This window comes from Heterodontus francisci, chromosome 4 (genome assembly GCF_036365525.1).
Source record: "Heterodontus francisci isolate sHetFra1 chromosome 4, sHetFra1.hap1, whole genome shotgun sequence".
NCBI lineage: Eukaryota > Metazoa > Chordata > Chondrichthyes > Heterodontiformes > Heterodontidae > Heterodontus > Heterodontus francisci.
The window spans coordinates 154,942,707-154,967,403 of NC_090374.1; the positions used below are offsets into that span (position 1 = coordinate 154,942,707).

The window sequence follows — 24,697 nt, forward strand, 5'->3', positions numbered from 1 at the left end:
CCAAGCTTCCAGTTGCTTGCCATTTTAATTCTCCACCTTGTTCCCATGTCAACATTTCTGTCCTTGGCCTGCTGCCATTTTCCAGTGAACATCAACGCAAACAAGGAACAGCACCTCACCTTCCGATTAGGCACTCTACAGCCTTCTGAATTCAATATTGAGTTCAATAATTTCAGACCATGGGCCCCATTAGCTTTTGTTTATTTTATTTTTATATACATATATTCTTTTAATTATTTATTCTTTAACCATATGCTAGTCTCCAACTTATTTTTCATGTTATTTCTTTCGTACAGAGCTGCTCATTATTCTGCCACTAACACTCTCTCTGGACTGGTGCTTTGTCTTTCGCTACAACTATTTAGCACTCTATCTGCATTCTGTTCCATGACACCTGTCATTTAATCTCTTCACCACCACCCCCCCCCCCCCCCCCCCACCCCCCGTCCTATCACAGTCCTTCTTTCTTGTCTTTCTTCCCCTCCGCCCCCTTTCACCTGTTTAAAGACTGTTACATTTCTAACTTTTGCCAGTTCTGATGAAGGGTCACAGACCTGAAACGTTAACTCGGTTTCTCTCTACACAGATGCTGCCAGACCTGCTGAGTATTTCCAGCACTTTCTGTTCTCATTTCAGGTCAACAACAACTGTGGAGGAACTGAAACTATATGGATGAACCAATGGGTAACGATTTGGAAAGACGCTAACCACCCAGTCAGCCAATTCACATGCAGAAGAGGATTGTACAACAGCTTCTTCAAAAACTGTATTCTGTAAACCTCTGAAAAAGGCCCTCCCAGCAGCACTCAAGAAAGACACAAACAGGAAGATCTCAGTCAAAGATCATTCCTAAGTGACCTACAGTCATCTCAGATTGACCAACCGAGGGGTAACTGTATGATCTAATTGAAACTGTTTTGTTTAAAAATCACAATAAAATGATAAGATTTAGTGTGAGATTGTGTCAGCCTTAATTCTTGCTCTCCAAAAGTAAAATCACCTACAATTTGGGAGAGGCAGCTAAGAGACTGAGTAATTGGCACAATGGCTAAATCCAGAGTGTGGAAGAGTTAGTGACTAAACATATCACAAAAAAATAATGGTGTTAAAACGTTGGGTTTGGGAGATAACCAGAGGTGAGAATCTGGTGGAAAAGGCTGGTGGATGGACGGAGAGTTCTCTCGCCAAGCCACAATTGCTGTATGGCTTGCAGCGTATACGATGGGAGTCCAGAAACGAGAGGACGAGTCAGACAACTGGAGTTAAGAGAAAGCGGGCCACCAGAGGAAGGCTAGTGACAGAGAAGCGGTGAATAAGTTAATGGGTAATCTTGTGGCGGAACACAAGTCAGAAGGCAAAAGGGAGTGTGCAAAATCGTATCAATATCAGCTGAGCGAATGTAAATGGGTGTGTTGGAATGGGAAGAGGATAAGTTTAACGTAGAAAGGGCACAGAAAACAAAAAGGAAGTGGAAGATGTAAAAGCTCCCTTTAGGATGTTCAGAAATGAGTCACACAGTAAAATAAGTCATCAGCACTGTGAGACCTATATTTTGGAATTGAAGCAGCAGTTAAGTACAGCAGGGAGGACCCTATGTTTAATGAGTCCAGGGGATAGGGAGCCTGATGATGGACCCCAGCAAGGTAGCTGCAGGCCCCTGCCACACCCCACTGGTCCCTCAGATCAAAATGGTCCGGGACCGATAGCACCAACAAAATGACAGGTTTACGGTAGATGCACAAGGTTCTCGAACATTACAAAGTGATTACAAGATTCCTTATACGAATGCTCAACTGACAGAATTAGTTACGAGATGTGCCTAAGTTGGGGATGGGAGACAATCCCACTGACGTTCGCAGCTGTAGAACAAGTAGTTGGCCTCAATGAATGCAGTAATGCTGAACATATTAAGTTACTTCTGTCGGCTTTGAAGCTGGAGGTTTATAATGGTTTATCCAGGGCAGCAAGAAAAGGTGAGAGTATGCTGGCAGGTACACAAGATCAAATCCTTGAGGCCAGGGGATACAGGGCCAGGGATCCTTATGACCAGGTAATGAGTACCAAAACAGATGCCAGGTAAGCTCCCAGAGGCATTCGCTGATCGCCTCTCGCCAGTTTATGCCTGAACCAACAGTGGAGCCTTGGTTAGAAATACTCTTGATGGGCTAATGTGTGATTTTGCCTGCAAGATGATCAGAGGTGGTACTTTTGAGGAAAATGGCCTCACAAGGCAGAGGAAAAGGGGACCAGATGTTTAGAAAGGGTGAAGGGAGATAGGGGCCAGGAAAAGCAAAAGGCAAACTGTATGAGGCCAGAGGACCCTCAAAGGAGGACCCCCATTGTAGGCAATGGAAACAGAAGGAAAAGGAAGCTGAGTCCTCCTGAGATAGCAGATGCTGTAATTATGGCGGAGCAGGAGATTTTGCCCCAGAATGTAAAAGGCCAAAGAAGGGAACACAGGGAACATTCGGTGGGGAGGGGGCAGGTGAAGAGAAGGAAGGGAGTTGGAGGAAAGGCTCACCCTGAACAGCCCCAAGAACAGCAAATGTTGGGGATGCTGGTATGGTCAAGGTGCTCCAGCAAGTGGCCAAAAGGACCAATAAATATAGCCACCGGATAAGGAGAAACGGCAGGGCGTCAGAGCCCCCAGTGAAGGTGCCGTATCCAGCCCGAGTACTTATGCTTGCTCAAATATGATGATTAACGAAGGCAGTGTAGAGAGATTTGGGTAGAGGGAAAGAAGGGGAGGAATCTGGTGGATACTGGAGACTCTAGTACGGTAACGAACACCCCGAATTTCAGACGGTCACCCTGGTCAAGCAGGTCTCCCCTTTGTTTTAAAGGGATTTACAAGGTATGAACAGGCTGGGGTGGTGTCAAAACACCTAAATTTTCGAGTAGGACCCTTAGAAACTACATGAAAATGCATACTTCTCAGCTGGGATCAGCCTGGCATGGGCATATTTGAAGTGGATTGGACATTAGCCTATAATGTGATATTAGACATGGGAAATAACTGCCTGTGGGGCGCAGTGGAGAAAATGGGCATGGGGAAGTGTGGATAGATTCATCAAAACGGGAGGGGAAACATGTGTTCCGTCAAAGCAACAGGTCCATACTATCTGATTGCTTTATGCGATAAGGTTTCGCCAGAATTTCAGGCGATATTTTGGTAGAACAAGTGAACATTCACTACCCATAATAAAAACAAGAAATGCTGGAACCACTCAACAGGTCTGGCAGCATCTGTGGAAAGAGAAGCAGAGTTAACGTTTCGGGTCAGTGACCCTTCTTAGGGTCACTGACCCGAAACGTTAACTCTGCTTCTCTTTCCACAGATGCTGCCAGACCTGCTGAGTGGTTCCAGCATTTCTTGTTTTTATTTCAGATTTCCAGCATCCGCAGTATTTTGCTTTTATTCACTACCCATAAGCATGTTCACAGCATCACTAAGACCTCCTATTTCCACCTCTAACATTGCCCATCTTCACTCTATTTCAGCTCATCTGCTGCTGAAACTCTCATTTATGCCTTTGGTACCTCTAGATTTAACTACTCCAATACACTCCTGGCTAGTCTCCCAAATTCCATCCTCCATAAACTTGAGGTCATCCTAAACTCTGCTGCCCGTGTCTTAACTTGCACCAAGTCCCATTCCCCCATCACCTCTGTGCTCACTGACCTACATTGGCTCCCGGTCAAGCAACACCTTGATTTTAAAATTCTGATCTTTGTTTTCAAATCCCCCCATGGCCTCACCCCTCCCTAGCTCTGTAACCTCCTCCAGCCCCAAACCTTCCAGGATATCTGCACTCCTGTAATTCAGGCCTCTATAAATCGCTCCACCACTGATGGTCTTGCCTTCAGTGCCTAGGCCCTAAAGCTCTGGAATACCCTCCAACGCCTCTCTGCTTCTCTACCTCACTTTCCTCCTTTAAACACTCCTTAAAACCCACCTCTTTGGCCATCTGGCCTAACATCTCCTTATGTAGCTCAATGTCATTTTATTTTGTAATGCTCCTATGAAGTGGACTGCAGTGGTTCAAGAAGGCAGCTCACGACCACCTTCAAGGACAATCAAGAATGGGCAATAAATGCTGGCCTAGCCAGCGAAACCCACATCCCATGAAAGAAAAAAAAATAAGTGCCTCGAGGGGTTATGATGTTAAAGGCACTATATAAATACAAATTGCTGTTGGAAGCAAACTTTAAATGAGCATACAAGACTGCAAGCCATAAGTTACAAGGAAGATGGAAAAAGTGACTGGATAATTCAGAAGAGTGTCGTCTTAAATTTTAGCTCTTTAATAGCATTATTAAATACCCACCTGTTGTAGATGTCGTCATCTTCCCCGCCCCAGCCCCAGTAATCATTGGGGAACCCATTGATTTTTTCATGCTGCTCTCTACTTAAGGCTGATATTCCACCAAAGAACTGTTTGTATGGTAGGCTGAAACAAAGAATTTTACAATTGGAATTTATCTTGCAACACTTTCAAGAAGGTAAGATCTTTAATCTATAAAACCTCAAATACTTGAAAGGTTAATCAGAACTCACTATTCCAAGAGTACTCATAATCATCTCCTAGTGTTGTATTTTAGAAACTGATGTTACAGCTTACTGAGCTTCAAACTCTCTACCTCCTGAACATTCTACACACTTTTACTTTGTCACAAAGAAACCCCCCCCCGCCCCCCACCCCCCAAAAACGAGAGAGAATCTAACCACCTCCCCTTGACATTCAACGGCATTGCCATTGCTGAATCTCCCACTATCAACATCCTGGGGGTTACCATTGACCAGGAACTAAAGCAGCTACATAAATACTGTGACAACAAAAGCAGGTCAGAGGCTGGGTTTTCTGCAGCGTGTAACCCAACTCCTGACTCTCCAAAGCCTGTCCAAGGCACAAGTCAGGAGTGATGGAATACGCTCCACATGCCTGGATTAGTGCGGCTCCAACACACAGGAAGCTCGACACCATCCAGGACAAAGCAACCTGCTTGATGGGCACCCCATTCACCACCTTAAACATTCGCTCCCCCCAACACAGACGTGTGTACCATATAAAAAGATGCAATGCAGCAACTCACCACGCCTCCTTCGACAACACCTTTCAAACCCACTACCTCTCCCACCTCGAAGGACAAGGGCAGCAGATGCATGGAACACCATCTACTAATTCTCCTCTAAGCCAAACACCATCCTGAATTGGAAATATATCACCATTCCTTCACTGTTGCTGAATCAAAATCCTGGAACTCCCTCCATAACAGCACTGGGGGTGTACCTCAGCAGTTCAAGAAAACAGCTCACCACCACCTTCTCAAGGGCAATTAGGGATGGGCAACAAATGCCAGCTTTACCAGCGACGCCCACATCCCATGACATGAATTTTTAAAAAGTGCTCAAGACAAAAGAAGATTGCTGCATGGAAGTCATAAGTACTAAAAGGAATTGTCATGGTGAAACTGGGATTCAGTTTAAAGGCTAGAAACAGGATTTGATGGCTCAAAATCATGAAGTTGCAAGAACCCTTTGCTGCTCCTTATTGTGCCAGGTCTTACAAACACCTTCCTAGATTGTAGACAAGTTGCAAAAACTTTATCTTTCTTATCCATGACCACCCAAAAGGAAAGTTAAGCTTTTTTAAAACTTAGCTTAATGTGGATCCAGGCGGAACAAAACAAGCTGGAACAATCTTAAAACTAGAGTTAGGCCAGTCAGGAGTGGAATCAGGAAGCACCTCTTTACACAAAGGGTAGTGGAAAATGGAACTCTCTTCCTCCAAAAGCACGAGGATGCTGGCATAATTGAAATTTTCAAGGCTGAGATCAATTTTGTTGGGTAATGGTATCAAGGGATATGATCAAAGTTGGGTAAATGGAGTTGAAATACACAGTCATCATCTGACTGAATGCCAGAACAGCCAAGAGGGGCTAAATGGCAAACTCCTGTTTCGAGGTTCCCAATTTCCAATGCTCCTATGTATTTTTAAAACTATGACAGAGATTATCTGAGTAATTACAGGCTAGTTTAGCATTTCTAGTAAGGAAAATTTAGCATCCAATTAAATATGAAGTTACCACTTATCTAAAGAAAAACAAGCCAGCACAAACTTTACAAGATATGATTGTGCTTGACAAACTTCACAGAACCCTTTCGGCATGATAGATGGAAGAAATGCAGAGAATGTAGTATACACAGATTTTAGGAAACAAGTACTTTCACAGTTGGCCATTTTACTTTACATGGCTAAGGACTTTGCACTAGACATGTCCATCAGGGAATTCCTCACGTTTATCAGTCAACACCTTTAGAAGAATGCCTGGCTTTAATGGGTTTTTCTTTGCCATTTTGTGGAAGACTGAGGTTCAGCAATGAAGCAGATCTCAATACCCTTTCTCAAGTCAAGGTACCTATTCTGGATGATACAAGGAGGTGCAGTGATGGAGTCCTAGACGGTCTTGTAACTTCACTGATGTTGATCAGGAGGGTGAGCCAGAAGGATGGCAGGGAGGGAACTTGTGACCAATACTGTAAGATTGCATGGCATGGCATAGCATAGCACATCCAATTCCATGCCCAATACCTCCTTCCTCTCTGTATAAGGTGGTAATATGGATCACAGAGATCTTTAAGCAATGCGAATGATACATGCTCTTTATCCACATGCTATTCACATGTAGAGGAGTACCTCCATGCCAATAAAAGATGCGCTAGTTGGATTGAACCCTTGCACTAAGTTTACAGCAGATTCTGTACTTAAAAAGCATCCAACAAAGGAAGATACTTTGACCTAATCACACATTCAAATTTGTAAAGGTTAGAACTAAGGTCATTTGGGTTAATTGATGAGAAAGTAATTTGACTTTTGTTTGCCACCTATCTATTTAAAAATAAAATTGCATACTTAGTCTTACCGGAAACTAAATTTATCCATTGACACGGCTATGTGCCTTGGCTGGCTGTAACACTTGTAAATATTTCGATCATCCATGGGAATTAAATCAACATCACTGAAGACAAAGCAGTTGTAGTCATACTCTTTCAACGCTTCCACAAAACCTATGTTGAGAAGTTTGGCACGATTAAAAGTTTCTCTTCCATGCTGAAAAAAATTAAATTGGAGAAATGGTACACTAAACTAATGAGCCATTAAATCAGAACATTACAGACTGACTGCATTTTTGTATTAATGAGATAATCAGAATAAATGCTAGTGCCATTATTTCTCCCATAACATTCAATTCAAATATAAAAATAATTCACTGAAGTTACATTGTGTACCACATACCGTCATTAAACCTGGCAGTTAAACAGAAGTCAACACTGGGGATGGCCGGTCCCTTTAAGAGATTTTCAGTTCTTTCCAGGTCTTGAAGCACCAGCAATTTTGGTACGATGAAACCAAGATAGACTTAAAAAAAACATGCACACACTAAATGTTTGGAGTTCAGAGTTCTTTTTCTGGAAAGGTGACTTCCCATACAACTTCTAAAATTGGCAGAGATACAGCAGTTTTATACTGACCCATATGAATGAGGCATTTAATTGCCATTTCCAGATCAAATCATGGCAGCTTTAAAAGGGGCTCCGTAACTAGAGTCTAATCCTGAAATGAACAGAAGAGTTGATAAAGGGGCCACTCACACACCCTGCCTGGTGCAACTGCAGTGTGGCCTTGACACCCTCCCAATTCAACTGCAGCAGGTGTACAAAGTAAGCTTAAAAATACGTATGGGGTCAGTCAGATCTCCTGGCCATTATATAAACTACAGTCCTTTTAAAATTGAGTGTTTACATTGCCTTATGGCTGTGGACAGGGCTTTAAACTAACAAGTGGGGAGGAGGATTTGGGTCAAGGGAAATTCAGAAATCCAAAGAGAGGAGTCAGAGCATTGGAGTAGGATAGTGATGTGGATAATTTCCAACATGAAGGGACAGAGTCTTTCAACAAAAACTGTACATCGGCAAGTAAGGTCATTGTAGGGAATAGAGGTTAAAAAAAATGAAATTAAAGTTCCTTTATCTGAATGCACAAAGCATCTGTAAGAAGGTAGATGAACTTCTTTCTTCTTCTTCGGCCTCCTTGTCTCGAGAGACAATGGGTAAGCGCCTGGAGGTGGTCAGTGAAGCAGTGCCTGGAGTGGCTTTCAAGTCCAATTCTAGAGTGACAGACTCTTCCACAGGCGCTGCAGATAAAATTGGTTGCCGGGGCTGTTACACAGTTGGCTCTCGCCTTGCGCTTCTGTCTTTTTTACCTGCCAACTGCTAAGTCTCTTTGACTCACCACACTTTAGCCCCGCCTTTATGGCTGTCCGCCAGCTCTGGCGATCACTGGCAACTGACTCCCACGACTTGTAGATGAACTAGTGGCACAAATAGAGGTAAATAATGTAGATCTATCTGTCATTACTGAGACATGGTTACAACGAGACTAAGGTTAGGAACTGAATATTCCAGGGTACACAATATTTTGGAAAGACAGACAGAATGGCAAAGGAGGAGGGTTAGCCCTGAAAGTAAGGGATGACATAAGGACAATAAGAAGGGATCTGGCCTGAGAAGATCATGTAGAATCAGTTTGGGCGGAAATTAGGAACAGGGGGAGTCAGAAAACATGGCAGCAGTAGTTTATAGGCCCCCTAACAGCAGATATATTATTGGACAGAACATTAAATGGGAAATTATTGGAGCGTGTAAAAAAGGTAATGTATTAATTGCGGGAGATGTTAATCTGCATATAGACTGGGACAATCAAATTGGCAACAATGGTCTAGAAGATGAGTTTGTAGGATGTTTTCGTGACAGTTTCATGGAGCAATACATTGTAGAACCGACTAGGAATAAAGTATCTTAAATCTCGTACTGTGTAACGAAGCAGATTAATAAGCAACGTCATTGTAAAAGATCCACTGGGAAACAGTGATCATAATACCACTGAATTTCATGTTAAGTTTGAAAGTGACATATATATATATATATATATAAATAAAGCCAATTACGAAGGTATGAGTGGAGAACTAGCTAAGGTTAATTGGGTAAATAGACTGGAAGGTATGGTGGTAAATGAACAGTGGGAAACATTTAAAGAAACAATTCAAAGGGTTCAACAAAAGTACATTCTGTTGAAAAAAAACTTGTCAAAAAAGACCCATCTGTGGCTCACTCAGGAAGTTAAGGAGAGTATTAGACTAAAAGAGGAGGCTTACAATGTCGCAAACAATGGTAGCAAGTCTGAGGATTGGGAGTGTTTTAGAAACTAGCAAAGGGCCACCAAAAAGTTGATAAAAAGGGAAAAATAGAATGAGAGTAAACTAGCCAGAAATATAAAAAGAGATTGTCAGGAAGAGAGTAGCTAAGGTAGATGTTAGTCCCTGAGGCAGAGACAGCAGAAATCATCATGGGGAATGAGGAAATGGCAGAGGCATTGAACAAGTATTTCGTGTTTGTCTTCACACTAATTCCATACCAGAAATAGGCAGTAACCTAGGGACTAGAAAGAGTGAGAAAATTAAGGATATTGATATCAGCCGAGAAAAAGTATTGGAAAAATGTGAGGGACGAAAACCTGTCAAGTCCCCAGGACCAGATGGCCTACATTCTAGGGTTCTAAAAGAGATAGCTGCACAGATAGTGGATGCGTGGACCATGATTTTCCAGAATTTCTTAGATTCGGGAATGGTCCTGTCAGATTGGAAGTTGGCAAATGTTACACCACTTTTCAAGAAAGGAGGTACAGACAAAACAGGGAACTACAGACCAGTTAGCCAGTCATTGGGAAGATGCTGGAAACTATTAAAGAAGTCTTAACAATGCACTTGGAAAAGCATAGTAGGATTAGAACAAGTCAGCATGGTTTTACTAAAGAGAGATCCTGTTTGACAATTTGAGTTTTTTGAGGATGTAACTAGTAGGGTAAATAAAGGGGAGCCAGTAGATGTAGTATACTTGGATTTTCAAAAGATATTTTATAAGGTGCCACATAAAAGATTAATAGACAAGGGCTCATGGTGTTGAGGGTAATTTATTAGCGTGGACAGAGGATTGGTTAAAAGACAGGAAGCAGAGAATGGGCATAAAAGGGGCATTTTCAAGTTGGCAGGCAGCGAATAGTGGGGTGCCGCAAGGTTCAATGCTGGGGCCTCTGCTATTTACACTCTATATTAATGACTTGGATGAACAGAAAGAGAGTAATGTATCTAAGTTTGCTGATGATACAAAGCTCGGTGAAAAGGTAAGCTGCGGGGAGGACATAAAGAGGCTGCAAAGAGATACAGACAGGCTAAGTGAGTGGGCAACAAGATGGCAAATGGAGTATAATGTAGGGAAGCATGAAGTTGTTCACTTTGGTCATAAAAACAGAAAAGCAGTATTTTTTTTTAAAAAGGTGTGAAACTTGTATGTGTTTATGTTCGGAGAGACTTGGGGTACTCGTACAAGGAACGCACAAAGTTAACATGCAGGTGCAGCAGGCTATTAGGAAGGCAAATGACATGTTGGCCTTTACTGCAAGGGGATTGGAATACAGGAATAAACAAGTCTTACTAAAAATGTAGAGGGCTTTGGTGACACCGCACCTGGAATAGTGTGCGCAGTTTTGGTCTCCACATTTAAGAAAGGATATACTTGCACTGTAGGCAGTGCAACGAAGATGTACTAAATTGGTCCCCGGGATGAGGGGATTGTCCTATGATGAGGGGCTGAGTAAACTGGGCCTATATTCTCTGGAGTTTAGAAGAATGAGAGGTGATCTAATTGAGACAGACAAGATTCTGAAAGGGCTTAATAGGGTAGAAGTTGAGAGATTGGTCGGGAATCTAGAATGTGGGGGCACAGTCTCAGGATAAGGGGCCAATTATTCAGGACTGAGATGAGGAGAAATTAATACACTCAAAGGATTGTGAATCTTTGGAATTCTCCATCCTAGAGGTTTGTGGATGCTCTATCGCTGAATATATTTAAGGCTGGGACAGATAGATTTTTGGTGTCTCAGGGAATCAAGCGATATGGGTGAGCTGGCAGGAAAGTGGAACTAAAGCCCAAGATTAGTCATGATCGTACTGAATGGCAGAGCAGGCTCGATGGGCCATATGGTCTACTTCTGCTCTCATTTCTTGTGTTCTTAACGTGCAGAGCTCTCCTGCTACTGTAGCGTGATGCAGAATCAGGCAATCAAACAAGGCTGTCAGCCACAATACATTTGATACAGCTGCCAGCCACAAATTGAAATATAAAGATTCAAATGAGGCGGGGGGAGCGAGAGAGAGAAAGACAACAGAGAAAGACAGGAGAGGGGAGGGGAGAGAGAAAGGGTTATGACACAGTTTGAGACTTTCCAGACATGGGAAAACAGCCTCTCAGCATCTATCCTCAAGCCTTTAGTAAGTTTTAATGAAATTGCCCCTCTCTCTTCTAAACGCCAAAGAAAATAGGCCAATTTCACTTAATCTCTCCTATAGGAGAACTCTTTCATCCTGGGAATCAATGTTGAGAACCATCCTTGCACCCCCTCTAAGACAACACTGATGGGCAAGACGACCAAAACTGTACACAGAATACCAGGTGTAATCTCAACAAAGTTCCATATAATTGCAGCAAGACTTCTTAACTCTTATACTCCAACACCTTTGCAATAAAAGCCATTTGCTTTCCTAGTGCGACTTGTTAACTTTCCGTAGTTTATGTACAAGGATCTCCAAACCTTCTGAATACCAATATTTACAGGTATCTCACTTTTTTTTTAAAAAAAAGCACTTCCTCCTCCTAATCACTCTCCCTACAGTTGTACCTGTTGTGCATTCAAGATCGGGCAGCAGCAACACAGCTATGCTAATTAAGCACAGTTCGCTTGACTATACAGGATTGTTATGAGCTAGGTACCTGCTGGTATCAAAGTAGAAATGCATAACTCACCAAGGAAAGCATACAACCTAAGAAAGCTGAGAGATAATGCAGAGTCTTCCTCAGCCAGAGCCCCTAACCCACCAATGATGACACCATTTATCTAGTGAATAGCTGAGCCATATAGAGCAGAAAGCTGCCAGGTTTCATTACCAGCCTATGCTGATAGCTTATCTCAATAAAACCAATAGTTAAGCTCAGGTTAAAAGAATGTGTTCAGGTCTAATAAGGTTGTTGCAGCTATCCTACTCTCTGTCCTTGTTCATGAGTCACTAGTATTCAGGTGCTGGAAGCAATTAGGAAGGCAAATAGCATGTTGGCCTTTGTTACGAGGATTTCCATTTTGTGTATTAAAACCTGGGATTCTATATTTTAAAAAACTGCAAAGTATTTCAGTGGACATTGAAACATCTGGAGATAGCTGAACTTTATGGATGCTTTTTAAAAAAAAGCAAGGTCAACAAGAGGTTCATAGTTTTGACAGTAAACAAATACTAGAAACCAGGTAATTTCAAGGAAACCAGCAGGGGGCTTTGACCCAAGAGCTACCCTTTGTGTGACGAGAGAATTTATGATATAGCATATGACTTGTTTCTGGAAAAATTTAGTTTCATTTTTTTTTAAACTTTAAAAGCCAATGGGTTTGGACTAAAGCAGGCAACTGGAATTTGAGATGGACCTGCCAGGAAATCAGAAGAACCACTGGACAAGTATTACCTCTCTGTAAAGAATCTTTGCTCTTGAAAAGTAGAAGCTTGTATGAAGTGGTATTGTTGCTCCTGCGTTTTTGAAGAAACCCTGAATATTTGCAGAAACCTTGCCTCTTTAAAACAAAAAAGGACTTTTGCATTGAATGTGAGAACAGACACCTGTTGCTGCACACCTGATGGAAGATCTATGTGAAACTTTCTACAGTTGAATTTCTTTGAACGCCTAACCCAACACAAACTGTTCATCAACCTCAACTGGAAAGACTTTGAGTTGCATCCAACTATTCAACTTTGGGACACCTCGTCAAACCAAAGAACTTCCTTTCAGATCATTGCAGTCTAAGTTTTTTTTTTCCTTTTATTTCTTTGAAACAGCTGTAAACAAAAATCCCTTTTTTCCAGTTAACCGTTTTTGGACATATATGCGTGTGCATGAGGGCTAGGGGAAAAATAAGGAGCTTTAATATCTTGATTCACGTACATATTTATTTATTATAAAACCAAGTCTTAACCAATAAATGGACAATTTTGTTGTTTATTAAAGATATGGGGTTAATGTAGGATTAGTATAAATGGGTGGTTGTTGATTAGCACAGACTCGGTGGGCCAAAGGGCCTGTTTCAGTGCTGTATCTCTCTATGACTATGTATAGAGCCTTTGTAAGATTGCACCTGGAGTATAGTGTACAGTTTTGGTTTATTCATTTAAGAAAGGATATACTTGCCGTACAGGGATTGCAATGGAGGGTCATCAAACTAATCCCTGGGATGGCAGGATTGTCTTAAGGGGAGAGATTGAGGGAACTGGGCCTGTATTCTCTAGAGTTTCGAAGAAGAGGTGATCTCATTGAAACTTACAAAATTCTTACAGAGCGTGACACAGTTGATGTAGATGTTTCCCCTGGCTGGTGAGCCCAGAACCAGGGACATAGTCTCAGAATAAGGGTAGGCCATTTAGGACTGAGATGAGGAGGAATTTCTTCACTCAGGGGGTGGCGAATCTTTGAAACTCTCTACCCAACAGTGTAGTGGAAGTTCAATCATTGAGCGAGTTCAAGACAGAAATCAATAGATATCTGGATAGCAATGACATCAAGGGATATGGAGATAGTGCGAGAAAGCAGCATTGAGCCATGATCTAATTAAACGGCAGTGCAGGCTCAACGGGTTGAATGGCCTATTCCTGCTCCTACGTTCCTATATTGGAACATTAGTTGCAGGAAGTCCAGCAGTTTGACCTACCGTCTCCTCCATACTCCAGCTTACAATAGTTTCTCTTGTGCCTAAACACCAGAAACTTAGTGCTAAGAATACTACAAATTCACATCCCTCTGTTTGTAGTGGTTTGATACAACTGAGTGGCTTGCTAGGCCATTTCAGAGGGCATTTAAGAGTCAACCACATTGCTGTGAGTCTGGAGTCACATGTAGGCCAGACCATGTAAGGACAGCAGATTTCCTTCTCTAAAAGAAATGAGTGGACCAGATGGGTTTTTGCAACAATCGACAAAATGGTTTCATGGTCATCATGAGACTAGCTTTTAATTCCAGATTATCAATAGAATTCAAATTTCACCATCTGCTGTGGTGGGATTCGCACCCATGCACCCAGAGCATTAGCCTGGGCCTCTGGATTACGAGTCCACTGACATTACTATGACACCACTGTCTCCTTCCTTCAATGTCGCTGGGTCAAAATCCTGCAACTCCCTCCCTAACAGCACTGCTGGTGTACCAAAACCCAAGGATTGCAGCGGTTCAAGAGGCAGCTGACCACCACCTTCTCAAGGGCAATTAGGGATAAGCAATAAATGTTGACCGAGCCAGCGAAGTCCACATCCCATAAACAAATATTAAAAAAAGTTTGGGAGGGGGATGTTAAGTTGCAATCTTTGCTGGAACAATACATATGTGGACATAGTAGGACGACAGGATTGAGTTTCATTGTGATGCCTCCCTGTAGATGAGCGCGAACCATCAAGGATCAGACTAGCATAACCTGAGTTAAGGGCCACACCATGGAACCATATTCCAATGAGGAGTAACACCTTGACAAACAAGAAAACAAAAATATATGCACCCTTTCCTGAAAGCACCAACCTGTTGGGCAATGTTTCACAGGCATCTGCAGTCGTCAGCAACTCAAAGAAGCCAATCATAACACGAACCTTACCAGCAAATCTAACTAAAGTCAACAATACCCAGCCCATATGGATGAACTAGTCAGGTGCTTGTTGATTTAAAAAAAACTTTGGCATTTCCACAGCTCCCCAGTTCCGATCAGGTAATTTAACAGGGACCAGGAATTCAACCCATGAATTTCTTGATCCCTGTGGTTCAGCCACACCACTTGACACAATCACCAATAAATCCATGGAAGCAAAGTAGTGGTCCATGCAGAGGACGTACAACAATGATAGACACTGATGAGTTCTGATGAAAGGTCACAGACCTGAAACGTTAACTCTGTTTCGCTCTCCACAGATGCTGCCAGACATGCTGAGTATTTCCAGCACTTTGTTTTTATTTCAGATTTCCAGTATCCACAGTATTTTGCTTTTATTTTAGATCTGAGCGCTTAGGTCTCAAGCCATGGAGAACAAACATAGAAATAATCATATTTTCAAGCAATTGCTGCAGACAACACTTAACTCAAAACAGTGAGGACCACTACAACAAACCAAAAGGAATACATGTAGAAACAGGACACGTGGCGATGACACAAAGTGGGGATGTCTAAATTAACAACAAGAGTGAGACTAATGAAGGTCAGAAGATTAGCTTGAGGAATCAGCACGTTGCTGTTCTTTGGCCTTGCTGTGTGCAAATTAGCTGCTGTGTTTCCTACATTACAACGTTGCGTACATTTCAAAAAGTACCTCATTAGCTGTAAAGCACTTTCGGATGTCCTGGAAAAAAAAATATAAGTGCACGTTCTTTCTTTCCTCTTTCTTCAAGTGATTAGAAATTTAATTTCACCTATAGCTCCAAATTTTCTATTAATTAGTGGCCTGGCAGAGTAATGTGCCTGATTCCAAGCTACTCTCCAGCTCAATTCAAAAGGGATTCTGTTTAGATCACATTGATTTAAATCCTAAACTCTGGTTCCATGATACTGTCTCAAGTACTGTTGCACTGCTCCCTTTCTTGCCGAAATCATTATATTTGGGTACCTTTAGTTGCCAATCCTGCCCCAGCTGCAGACAGGTTTCAGTTACACCCATTACGTCATGATTTTCTTTTTTTTTTAATGTTAGACTCTGTACATTGATGGTACCACAACAATGACATTCTATTTCCTCCTCACCCTCTGCAACACACATTAAATTCCATCCTCCTCCACTGCCTCTCCGCCATGGTTCATCGCCCCCTCCTGGGTCCATTTCCATCTTTCCCAATAGAATCACTGAATGTCTTATTATGCCTGCTCTATTAACTGCAGTCACCTCCAGCATGCTCGATGACTCATCCTTTTCCCCATGAATACCTTATTTATATATTGTCTGTGTAATTACAGTAAATAGGAAAACAGCTTTCATTAGCATGTTGCTACCATCCAGCTCGATCTGTGATTTCGCAGTTGGTGCCAGGATATCTGACAGCAAGTCCTGGATTAGGATGAACTTTATTCAGCTCAAAACTATAAAGGTGAACACTGCTGCTTGCTCAGATGGAACCAAGCACGCTGCTTCACTTAGAATTATGCATGCGCTCAAGGGGGGAACTGATGTCACTGTTGGCACACAGATGTGCAGAGGTGTTATTTACACTGCAGTCATTTGTAATCACCAAAATCACAGCCACGCTGATTGTACTGGATGGGATTTTGTTGCTAAAATCTCATACGGCTGCTTTGAACCCTCTGTCAACTAATACCTTTCTGCACAGGAAATTAGCATCAATTAATGTTGAGAATCAAAGGAGAATGTGACTAAACGTAGAACAGTTTTTTTCATTATATATGTAATAATGCATTTACTTGGACTCTTTCAAGCATACTCTGTTATAATATAAAATGGAAAATATGGTTGGTGGTTGATTCCACAGGAAGTTTAGTCTGTTTACCAATATACCACTTTCATAAGATGACAGGCAAAAGGCAGTGTACACATTTTTTATGGAATGCTGGGGGAAAAAAACAATTAACGTCCCCATTGTCACATGTAAAATTTCAATCTCATGATTATCTGGTATTGTTAATTTGGCTGCTTCCATTTTTAATTAATTACTTCCAGACAGCAAAAGATATACAGACTAAGTGCAACAATATTTTATACACACATCACTAAATATTTTGTATTTCATGATAAGAAATCGAATTCACCAACCACCAGTGGAATTTGACATTACATTCTCATCTCCCTCATTCTGGACCAGTCGCTAAATACAGATTTTGATTTCTGATCTCAAACAAGCTATTGCTGCCAGATAGTACGTTCAGATCTCAAGTCGTTGTCACTTTCTAGGGAAGCGTCATCATAAATCTGTTTCACAAAAGTCATAAGACAAGACAGATCAAAAGCAAGAATGTCCCATCAATTATGTCTTCTATTCTCAGTATAGAAAATATTCATCCTACCATCTATATATATATATATACATACATACACACGCAGTAGTCCTCTGTGTGTATATATATATATATATACACACACACACATTTACACACACGCAGTTACAATGTTCAATATTTAATGAATCATATCAATTGCAGTTGCTGCATTAACTATGTAAACACTTCACCAAAGTTGCACAGCGCGGGCGATATTTTAACCATAAAAATCTGACGAGCTAAAAATTAGCCATGGAAGAAAAAAGGAATTAATTAAATTACTGTACAATATTTGATCCCTCGGCCTAACATAAAATAAATGTTCAACATGACCCACTGTTAAGGGCCATTTCCTTCTAATTATAGATAAGTATAGAGTATCCAGAATTACCAGTTCCTTAGAGGGAACAATGTATATTTCACTTTACCGGCCCAGCCGAGCAGAGGACTACTTCTTCCTTCTCCATCTCAGCTAGCTAGTGCAGGTGGAGATAGGTGTAATCAGATTCCACTGCAACCTTCATAATCTCAATATGTTCTGCAGAAGACAGAAGAAACAAGCACAGATCTAGAAAAAAAGCAAGTGGGATGCAGGTAGGGGAGGGGAAGGAAGAGAGAAAGATGAAAAATAAGTAAAAGACATTTTCAGAAGTTTGGTTCTTCCCCCTCCCAACAAGAGCATTGTGAACATCGAGTAAACTTTTAGAAATTTTCACCTTATAAAATTGAAGTGCCATACAGCAAATATTAAAGCAGGGAACATTTCAAGAATACAATAGGTCTGTGAATTTTTAAAAACTGACGTACAGCTAATTGGGCAGAATCTGAAGGATACTACAGTACTGTTGGGTTACCTGCTGTAGGTGTGGACTTCTTCATTCTTTGAATAAAGTTCAACTTCCACATACAAATAGGAACTTCCATCACAGGAAATCAGCTGAAGTCGCTCTCCTTAAACAATTTCACACTGTATAGAATCAAGTGACGTACCCCACAGCTTATAGGAACTCATTCTATGCATGCAGAAATGGCTATCAGCAAGTCACAATTCCATGCTAAGTCTAAGTGAACCATTTTGAATGAAAGAAAGAAACTTAAGTTCCAGAAATCCAGAGATTCAAGGAATACAAAATAATCAAATACAAATCTGGCAAGGATAAGGTGCAGTGCAGCTAAGAACAGCAACTTAGCTTAAGGCAGAGATATGAAGAAAGGTCTAAGATCCTGGGATTGTACATTCTATTGAAAGCAAGGCTCAAGACAAATAATATTCAAATAGTTAAGATCCTTAAATAAATAAATACACTGAATCCTGATAATGAGTGGTTAGGATCTGGAATGCACTGCCTGAGTGTGTGCTGGAGGCAAATTCAGTCAAACCCTTCAAAAGGGAACTGGATAATTATCTGAAGAGAAAAAAATTGCAGGGCTATGGGGAAAAAGTAGGGGATTGGAACTAGGAGAGTTGCTGTTGCATAGAGCTGGTACGATGGGCTGAATGGTGGCCTCCTGTGCCGTAACCATTCTATGGTCCAAATACATCTGCGATTCCAATCTGGAACCAGGGAGCATGGACTCGAGTTTAAAAGGAAGATGCAAATAGACAGTTTAAATTTAATGACTGTATGCAGAAGCTGGTAAATTTGTGGAATGTCCAGGGAGGTAGTGAGGGCCAATAGCATAAAATATCTACAGGGGAAATCGGACTGATATGAGGAAATGAGTGATTGATAGAGGGGTACTCAGTTTTTTTGAGCCAGCTTGATGGAAGGAACATCTTCTCAAGATCTGCACTTTCCTATGTTTATCACTGCTCATAATCTTTAAATCCATAATAAAACAGCTGAATGCAACTTTATTAGAAACAAGCGTCGTGCTATTTACAACTTCCTTCTGTCTGGTTCCTTGCCAAGGTTCCCTCACCATATCTGTTAGGTCCTTTGCTCTCCAGAGTTTAATGTTAATGATATTAGCAGGTAAGTGTTCATATGATATTCCTTTCTCCAGTATCTTAGCAGAAGTGTTAACCCATTTAAAATAAATAGGTTAATGCCAATGTTAAAATAGAAGAATTTCACATCCACCTCTCAGACATTAGTCCACTAATATACAAACACTCAACATTTGTCTGATATATAGACCGACTAAATATTTGTCTAACCAACATTCACCTCCAATTTGCAAATGCCTTAAGCTGGTATCACCAACAGTAACTTCCAAGCTAAGACTCCAATAAAACCCTATTATCTTCAAAATGTGAGGCTCCAAATATTCAGATTGCACACAATTTCCATTCCTCCTAATGAAACAGCAGGTTCAAAACATCAATAGCCAGCACCATCCATAGGGCAATAAAAATATATATTTTTTTAAAGACAGTTTCTTTCAGTCCTTGAAGAGCTGTTCTTCATTTGCTGACACACAACTACTTAAATCCCAAATTGATCTCCTACATCCATTGGTGAAGTTTCCCCAAGCAGCTCAGTTTTCTCTTTCATGCTAAACTCTTTTTTTCCCCCCTCAACTCAACTTCCCACAATCCCCAGATCCAGCCCAGAAGAATACAGCATCTATATCAGGGATATGAGAAAATGCCCGATTGCACCTTAGAGCGGGCACATGAAAAACCTCATCACTTCAAGCCTCCCTCCCAATCACAGATTATTTCTTTTATTTGGTCAATCCCACCATAGACATAGCCATACTGAACTTTCTACTCATTTCCTCTAAACAAAGAGAAAGGTCATTGACCTGAAACATTAACTCTGCTTCTCTCTCCACAGATGCTGCCTGACCTGCTGAGTATTTCCAGCAGTTTCTGCTTTTATTTCGGTTTCCAAACTTGTGTGGGTGATCTTCTGAGGAAACCCAGGTTTATACCAGATACCCAAGCAAATATGGCAGAAAACATCTTAAATGTCAGCAACAGGAGAAAAAAAATGTACTGTCAAATCTTGAAATGCAATGAGACAGGCAAAAATTTGGTAGTGATGCAAAATCTCATGCTTTCTCTGGTGCCCAGATTTGAAAATGTAGGTCCTAAACTGAAAACATGCCAGCACAGCTCTCTATCCTCACTGTACTAATTGAGGACATTGCCTCCTGCACCCAAAATCGCAAACTGCAGCCACCACTCCTTACTTCTCTCCATCTTCCCCTACCAGGTGCAACCTACAAACTTTTAAAACTCAAGCTTGTTGTCACATTATCACCAATTTCTGTCCAAGTCCCTCTGTGCAGCACACTGTGCCAGATGGAAGGAAACAACGGAAGGGCTAAATTTCACTCATTCCAGATGGAAGTCTGATTCGCCACCTTAGAGCAGCCCAAAACAATCACCTGTACTAAATCGCCCAGCCACCCCGAACCAAACTGCTAGACATCTGCTCTATGTAGCGAGGACACAGTTGGAAAAGAAAACAAAACAAAACACATCATCTGTAATGAATTGAAAAAACAATGCCAGCAACATGAAGAACATGGCAGTCCTCATCCCTTCAAGATCACAGAACTGGAGAAAGCATCAAGGGGCCTGAAATGTGGCAAAGCAGTGGGATATAACAGCATTGCACCAGAATTCTTGAAATAACTTGGCCCCCGAGCTTGTGTCTGGCCGATTTAGTTCGACACAAGAATAATCAGTTCAAGTTCCCTCCTGAAGGTGTGGCATATTGAAAAAATCACTGCCATTCCAAAACCTGGAAAAGATCTCACACTGGCAGTCAGCTATCAACCAATTTCACTACGTTCTATGTGCTTTAAGATCTTTGAGCGCCTTATCCTGCAAGAACCTGAAGACAGGTATAATGCTACTGGACCTCACAGCTGCCAATAATAGTGTGGGACACAGGCCTGTTCCTAAAGCTGCTCAGAGTGCTACCAACCTGGGTCAGGACAGTTGTTGAAGCATTCCTTCGCAACTGATGATTTACAGTCCACCTTGGACAAGGGAGAAGTTCATGGAAAAGACTGGCCAACAGGCTACCAGAGGGCTCAATGCTAGCCCCAATGCCATTCAATGTATATACAAATGATCTGCCGACAACCACATCTCAAGTTCATCTATGCTGATGGCATCTGCTGTGCCACCCAAGCTCCATCCTTCTGCACCCTGGACCAGATCCTTAACAAAGGCATTACCAAGTTGACAGACGACTGCAGCACATGGGGCGTCTCAGCGCATCCCTCTAAAACCATATTCAGTGCATTCCATCTCCACAATGCCAGTGCCAAAAAGTAACTGCATATCTCCATGGATGGTCACAGACTAAAGCATGATACCAACCCAACATATTTGGGAGTGACTGTTGATAGGACTTAGTCCTTCTGGGAGCATGTGAAGAAAACAGCAGCAAAGGTCAAAACCAGAAACAACCAATGAACCAAACTTGCTGGATCTACATGGGGCGCTGCTGCCACAACACTCAGGACCTCAGCACCTGTCCCATCATACTCAGCAGCTGAGGACTGTGCACCTGTCTGGCATGGGCATGCACACACGCACATCTTATTGATACTCAATTAAATGCAACAATGGGCATCATAACTGGAACCCTCCGCTCAACACCCCTCCCCTGGTTTCCCGTCCTCGCAAACGTCGCTCCCCCACACGTCCGCTGACTGATGAAAGCCCACAAGCTGGTTGAAGCCATCCATGCGACACCTCACCTACCACTCCATAATGACATGTAGAATCCACCTACTGCCCGCCTTCCATCTCGTTGCCCCATATGGAGCAACCTTCCTGAGCAAGTTCCATCAGCAGACATCCTTTGGATCAAGGAATGGGAAACATGGGAAGTCACTAACAAGTTCCTTGTGACAAACCCCATCTGTCCAATGGCAGGCTCTGAACTACCACAGCGAGGGTGGCCCTCACTAAGCAGGTTCAGGACAAGCCAGGGCCACTGCACAGCCAATCTCCACCACTGGGGCCTCAGTACAGACCCCTTATTTATTTGTGGAGAGACACAAACAATGCAGCACATTACCGAGGAGTGTCCCCTCTACAGACTAAAGTGGCGGACATATCACCTTAAATTCAGCAAATGAGAAGGCTATCGCTTGGCTCCGGGGATTTGCATTCGCTAAATAAATAACCAATTTCTGTATCTTTTCTCCTGTTCTTTCCAGTATTGTATTGGTAGTGTCCTGCAATGTGGACCTTGGCCCTCAATCTCAAATACGTTCCATTTGATAGTGTAAGTCTTGGAAGCGGAGGTTTTTTTTGGATACAAGTAATTTAATAACCAACCTTTGCTGAAATCCATTTTCCTCCAAGCATGTTGCCTGGGGAGATGTTGCAAGTTACTGATCCACTTTGAAAGGAGCCAGGTTGGTTGAAGCTGGGGCTAGAGGTTTTAATAGTCAGGGGACCACTTTCACCTCCAAAAGTTTAAGAAGCTACACTGAGAGGAAATGTGTTAAGGCAAGCAGAAACACTCTCTGCCAAGAGAATAAGGCACTTGAGGATTAGTGAGGCATCAGAAACTCCTCCTTGAAGTTTCCGTGCTGTGACATCCGAGTAATTGGGGGCGGCACAGTGGCGCAGTGGTTAGCACTACAGCCTCACAGCTCCAGGGACCCGGGTTCGATTCTGGGTACTGCCTGTGTGGAGTTTGCAAGTTCTCCCTGTGTCTGCGTGGGTTTTCTCCGGGTGCTCCGGTTTCCTCCCACAAGCCAAAAGACTTGCAGGTTGGTAGGTAAATTGGCCATTATAAATTGTCACTAGTATAGGTAGGTGGTAGGGAAATATAGGGACAGGTGGGGATGTTTGGTAGGAATATGGGATTAGTGTAGGATTAGTATAAAATGGGTGGTTGATGGTCGGCACAGACTCGTTTGGCCGAAGGGCCTGTTTCAGTGCTGTATCTCTAATCTAATTGACTGCACACAAATGTCTAACAGGAGCCGTGTCAATGCAAAGTCTGGGGGTCAAATCTCACTCACTTTGCTGGTGCAACAGACCTCAGCTGTGTTGGTGCATATGCCCCAAATGCTTTAGCTCTGTGGCTTAGTTGGTTAAAGTGCCTGTCTTGTAAACAGGAAAAACCAAGCTGTTCCAGTATAGTTACAACATTGGCATCTACCCAGCAATGTGGAAAATTGCCCAGGTATGTCCTGTATACAAAAAGCAGGACAAATCCAACCCGGCCAATTACCGCCCGATTAGTCTACTCTCCATCATCAGTAAAGTGATGGACGGTGTTGGCGACTGTGCTATCAAGCGGCACTTGCTTAGCAATAACCTGCTCACTGACACTCAGTTTGGGTTCCGCCAGGGCCACTCAGCTCCTGACCTCATTACAGCCTTGGTTCAAACATGGACAAAAGAGTTGAACTCCAGAGGTGAAGTGAGAGTGACTGCCCTGGACATCAAGGCAGCATTTGATTGAGTATGCTATCAAGGAGTTCGAGCAAAACTGGAGTCAATGGGTATCAGGGGGAAACTCTCTGCTAGTTGGAGTCAAACGTAGTGCAAAGGACGATGGTTGTGGTTGTTGGAGTTCCATCATCTCAGCTCCAGGACATCACTGCAGGAGTTCCAACCATTTTCAGCTGCTTCATCAATGACCTTCCTTCAATCATAAGGTCAGAAGTGGGGATGTTCGCTGATGATTGCACAATGTTCAGCACCATTCGCGATTCCTCAAATACTGAAGCAGCCCGCATCCAGATGCAGCAAGACTGGACAAAATCCAGGTTTGGGCTGATAAGTGGCAAGTAACATTTGCACCACACAAGTGCCAGGCAACGACTATCTCAAACAAGCGAGAATCTAACCTTCTCCACTGGATCTTCAACGGCATTACCATCGCTGAGTCCCCCCACTAACAACATTCTGGGGGTTACCATTAACTAGAAACTGAACTGGAATATCCATATAAAAGTACTATGGCTACAAGAGCAGATCAGAGGCTAGGAAACCTGCGGCGACTAACATACCTCCCGACTCCCCAGTGCCTGTCCACCATCTACAAGGTACAAGTCAGCAGTGTGATGGAATACGCTCCTTTTGCCTGGATGGGTGCAGCTCCAACAACATTCAGGACAAAGCAGCCTGCTTGACTGACACCCCATCCACCGATGCACAGTGGCAGCAGCGTGTACCATTTACAAGATGCACTGCAGCAACTCATCAAGGCTCTTTTGACAGCACCATCCAAACCCGCCACCTCTACCATCTAGAAGGACAAGGGCAGCAAATGCATGGCAACACCACCACCTGCAAGTTCCCTTCCAAGTCACACACTATCCTGACTTGGAACTATATTGCCATTCCTTCACTGTTGCTGGGCCAAAATCCTGGAACTCCCTTCTTAGCAGCATTGTGGGTGTATCTACCCCACATGGACTGCAATGCATCAAGAAGGCGGCTCACCATCACCTTCTCAAGGGCAATTAGGGACGGGCAATAAATGCTGTCATAGCCAGCGTGCCCACATCCTATGAACAAATAAAAAAAATGTTCTGATGAAAGATCACAGACCCAAAACATTAACGCGGTTTCTCTCTCCGTAGAGCCTTAC

General features: G+C 42.5%; 1 protein-coding gene across 1 annotated transcript in view; it reads right to left on the reverse strand.

The window, feature by feature from the left end:
• Positions 1-24,697, reverse strand: part of LOC137368836 (beta-1,4-galactosyltransferase 1-like) — a 59,138-nt gene that overhangs the window by 26,401 nt on the left and 8,040 nt on the right. Inside the window, exons 5-6 of the mRNA XM_068029042.1 lie at positions 6,925-7,112; positions 4,329-4,451 (exon numbers count right to left, since the gene is read on the reverse strand). Coding sequence (XP_067885143.1) covers positions 4,329-4,451; positions 6,925-7,112 — 311 coding nt within the window. The remainder of the gene's footprint in view (positions 1-4,328; positions 4,452-6,924; positions 7,113-24,697) is intronic.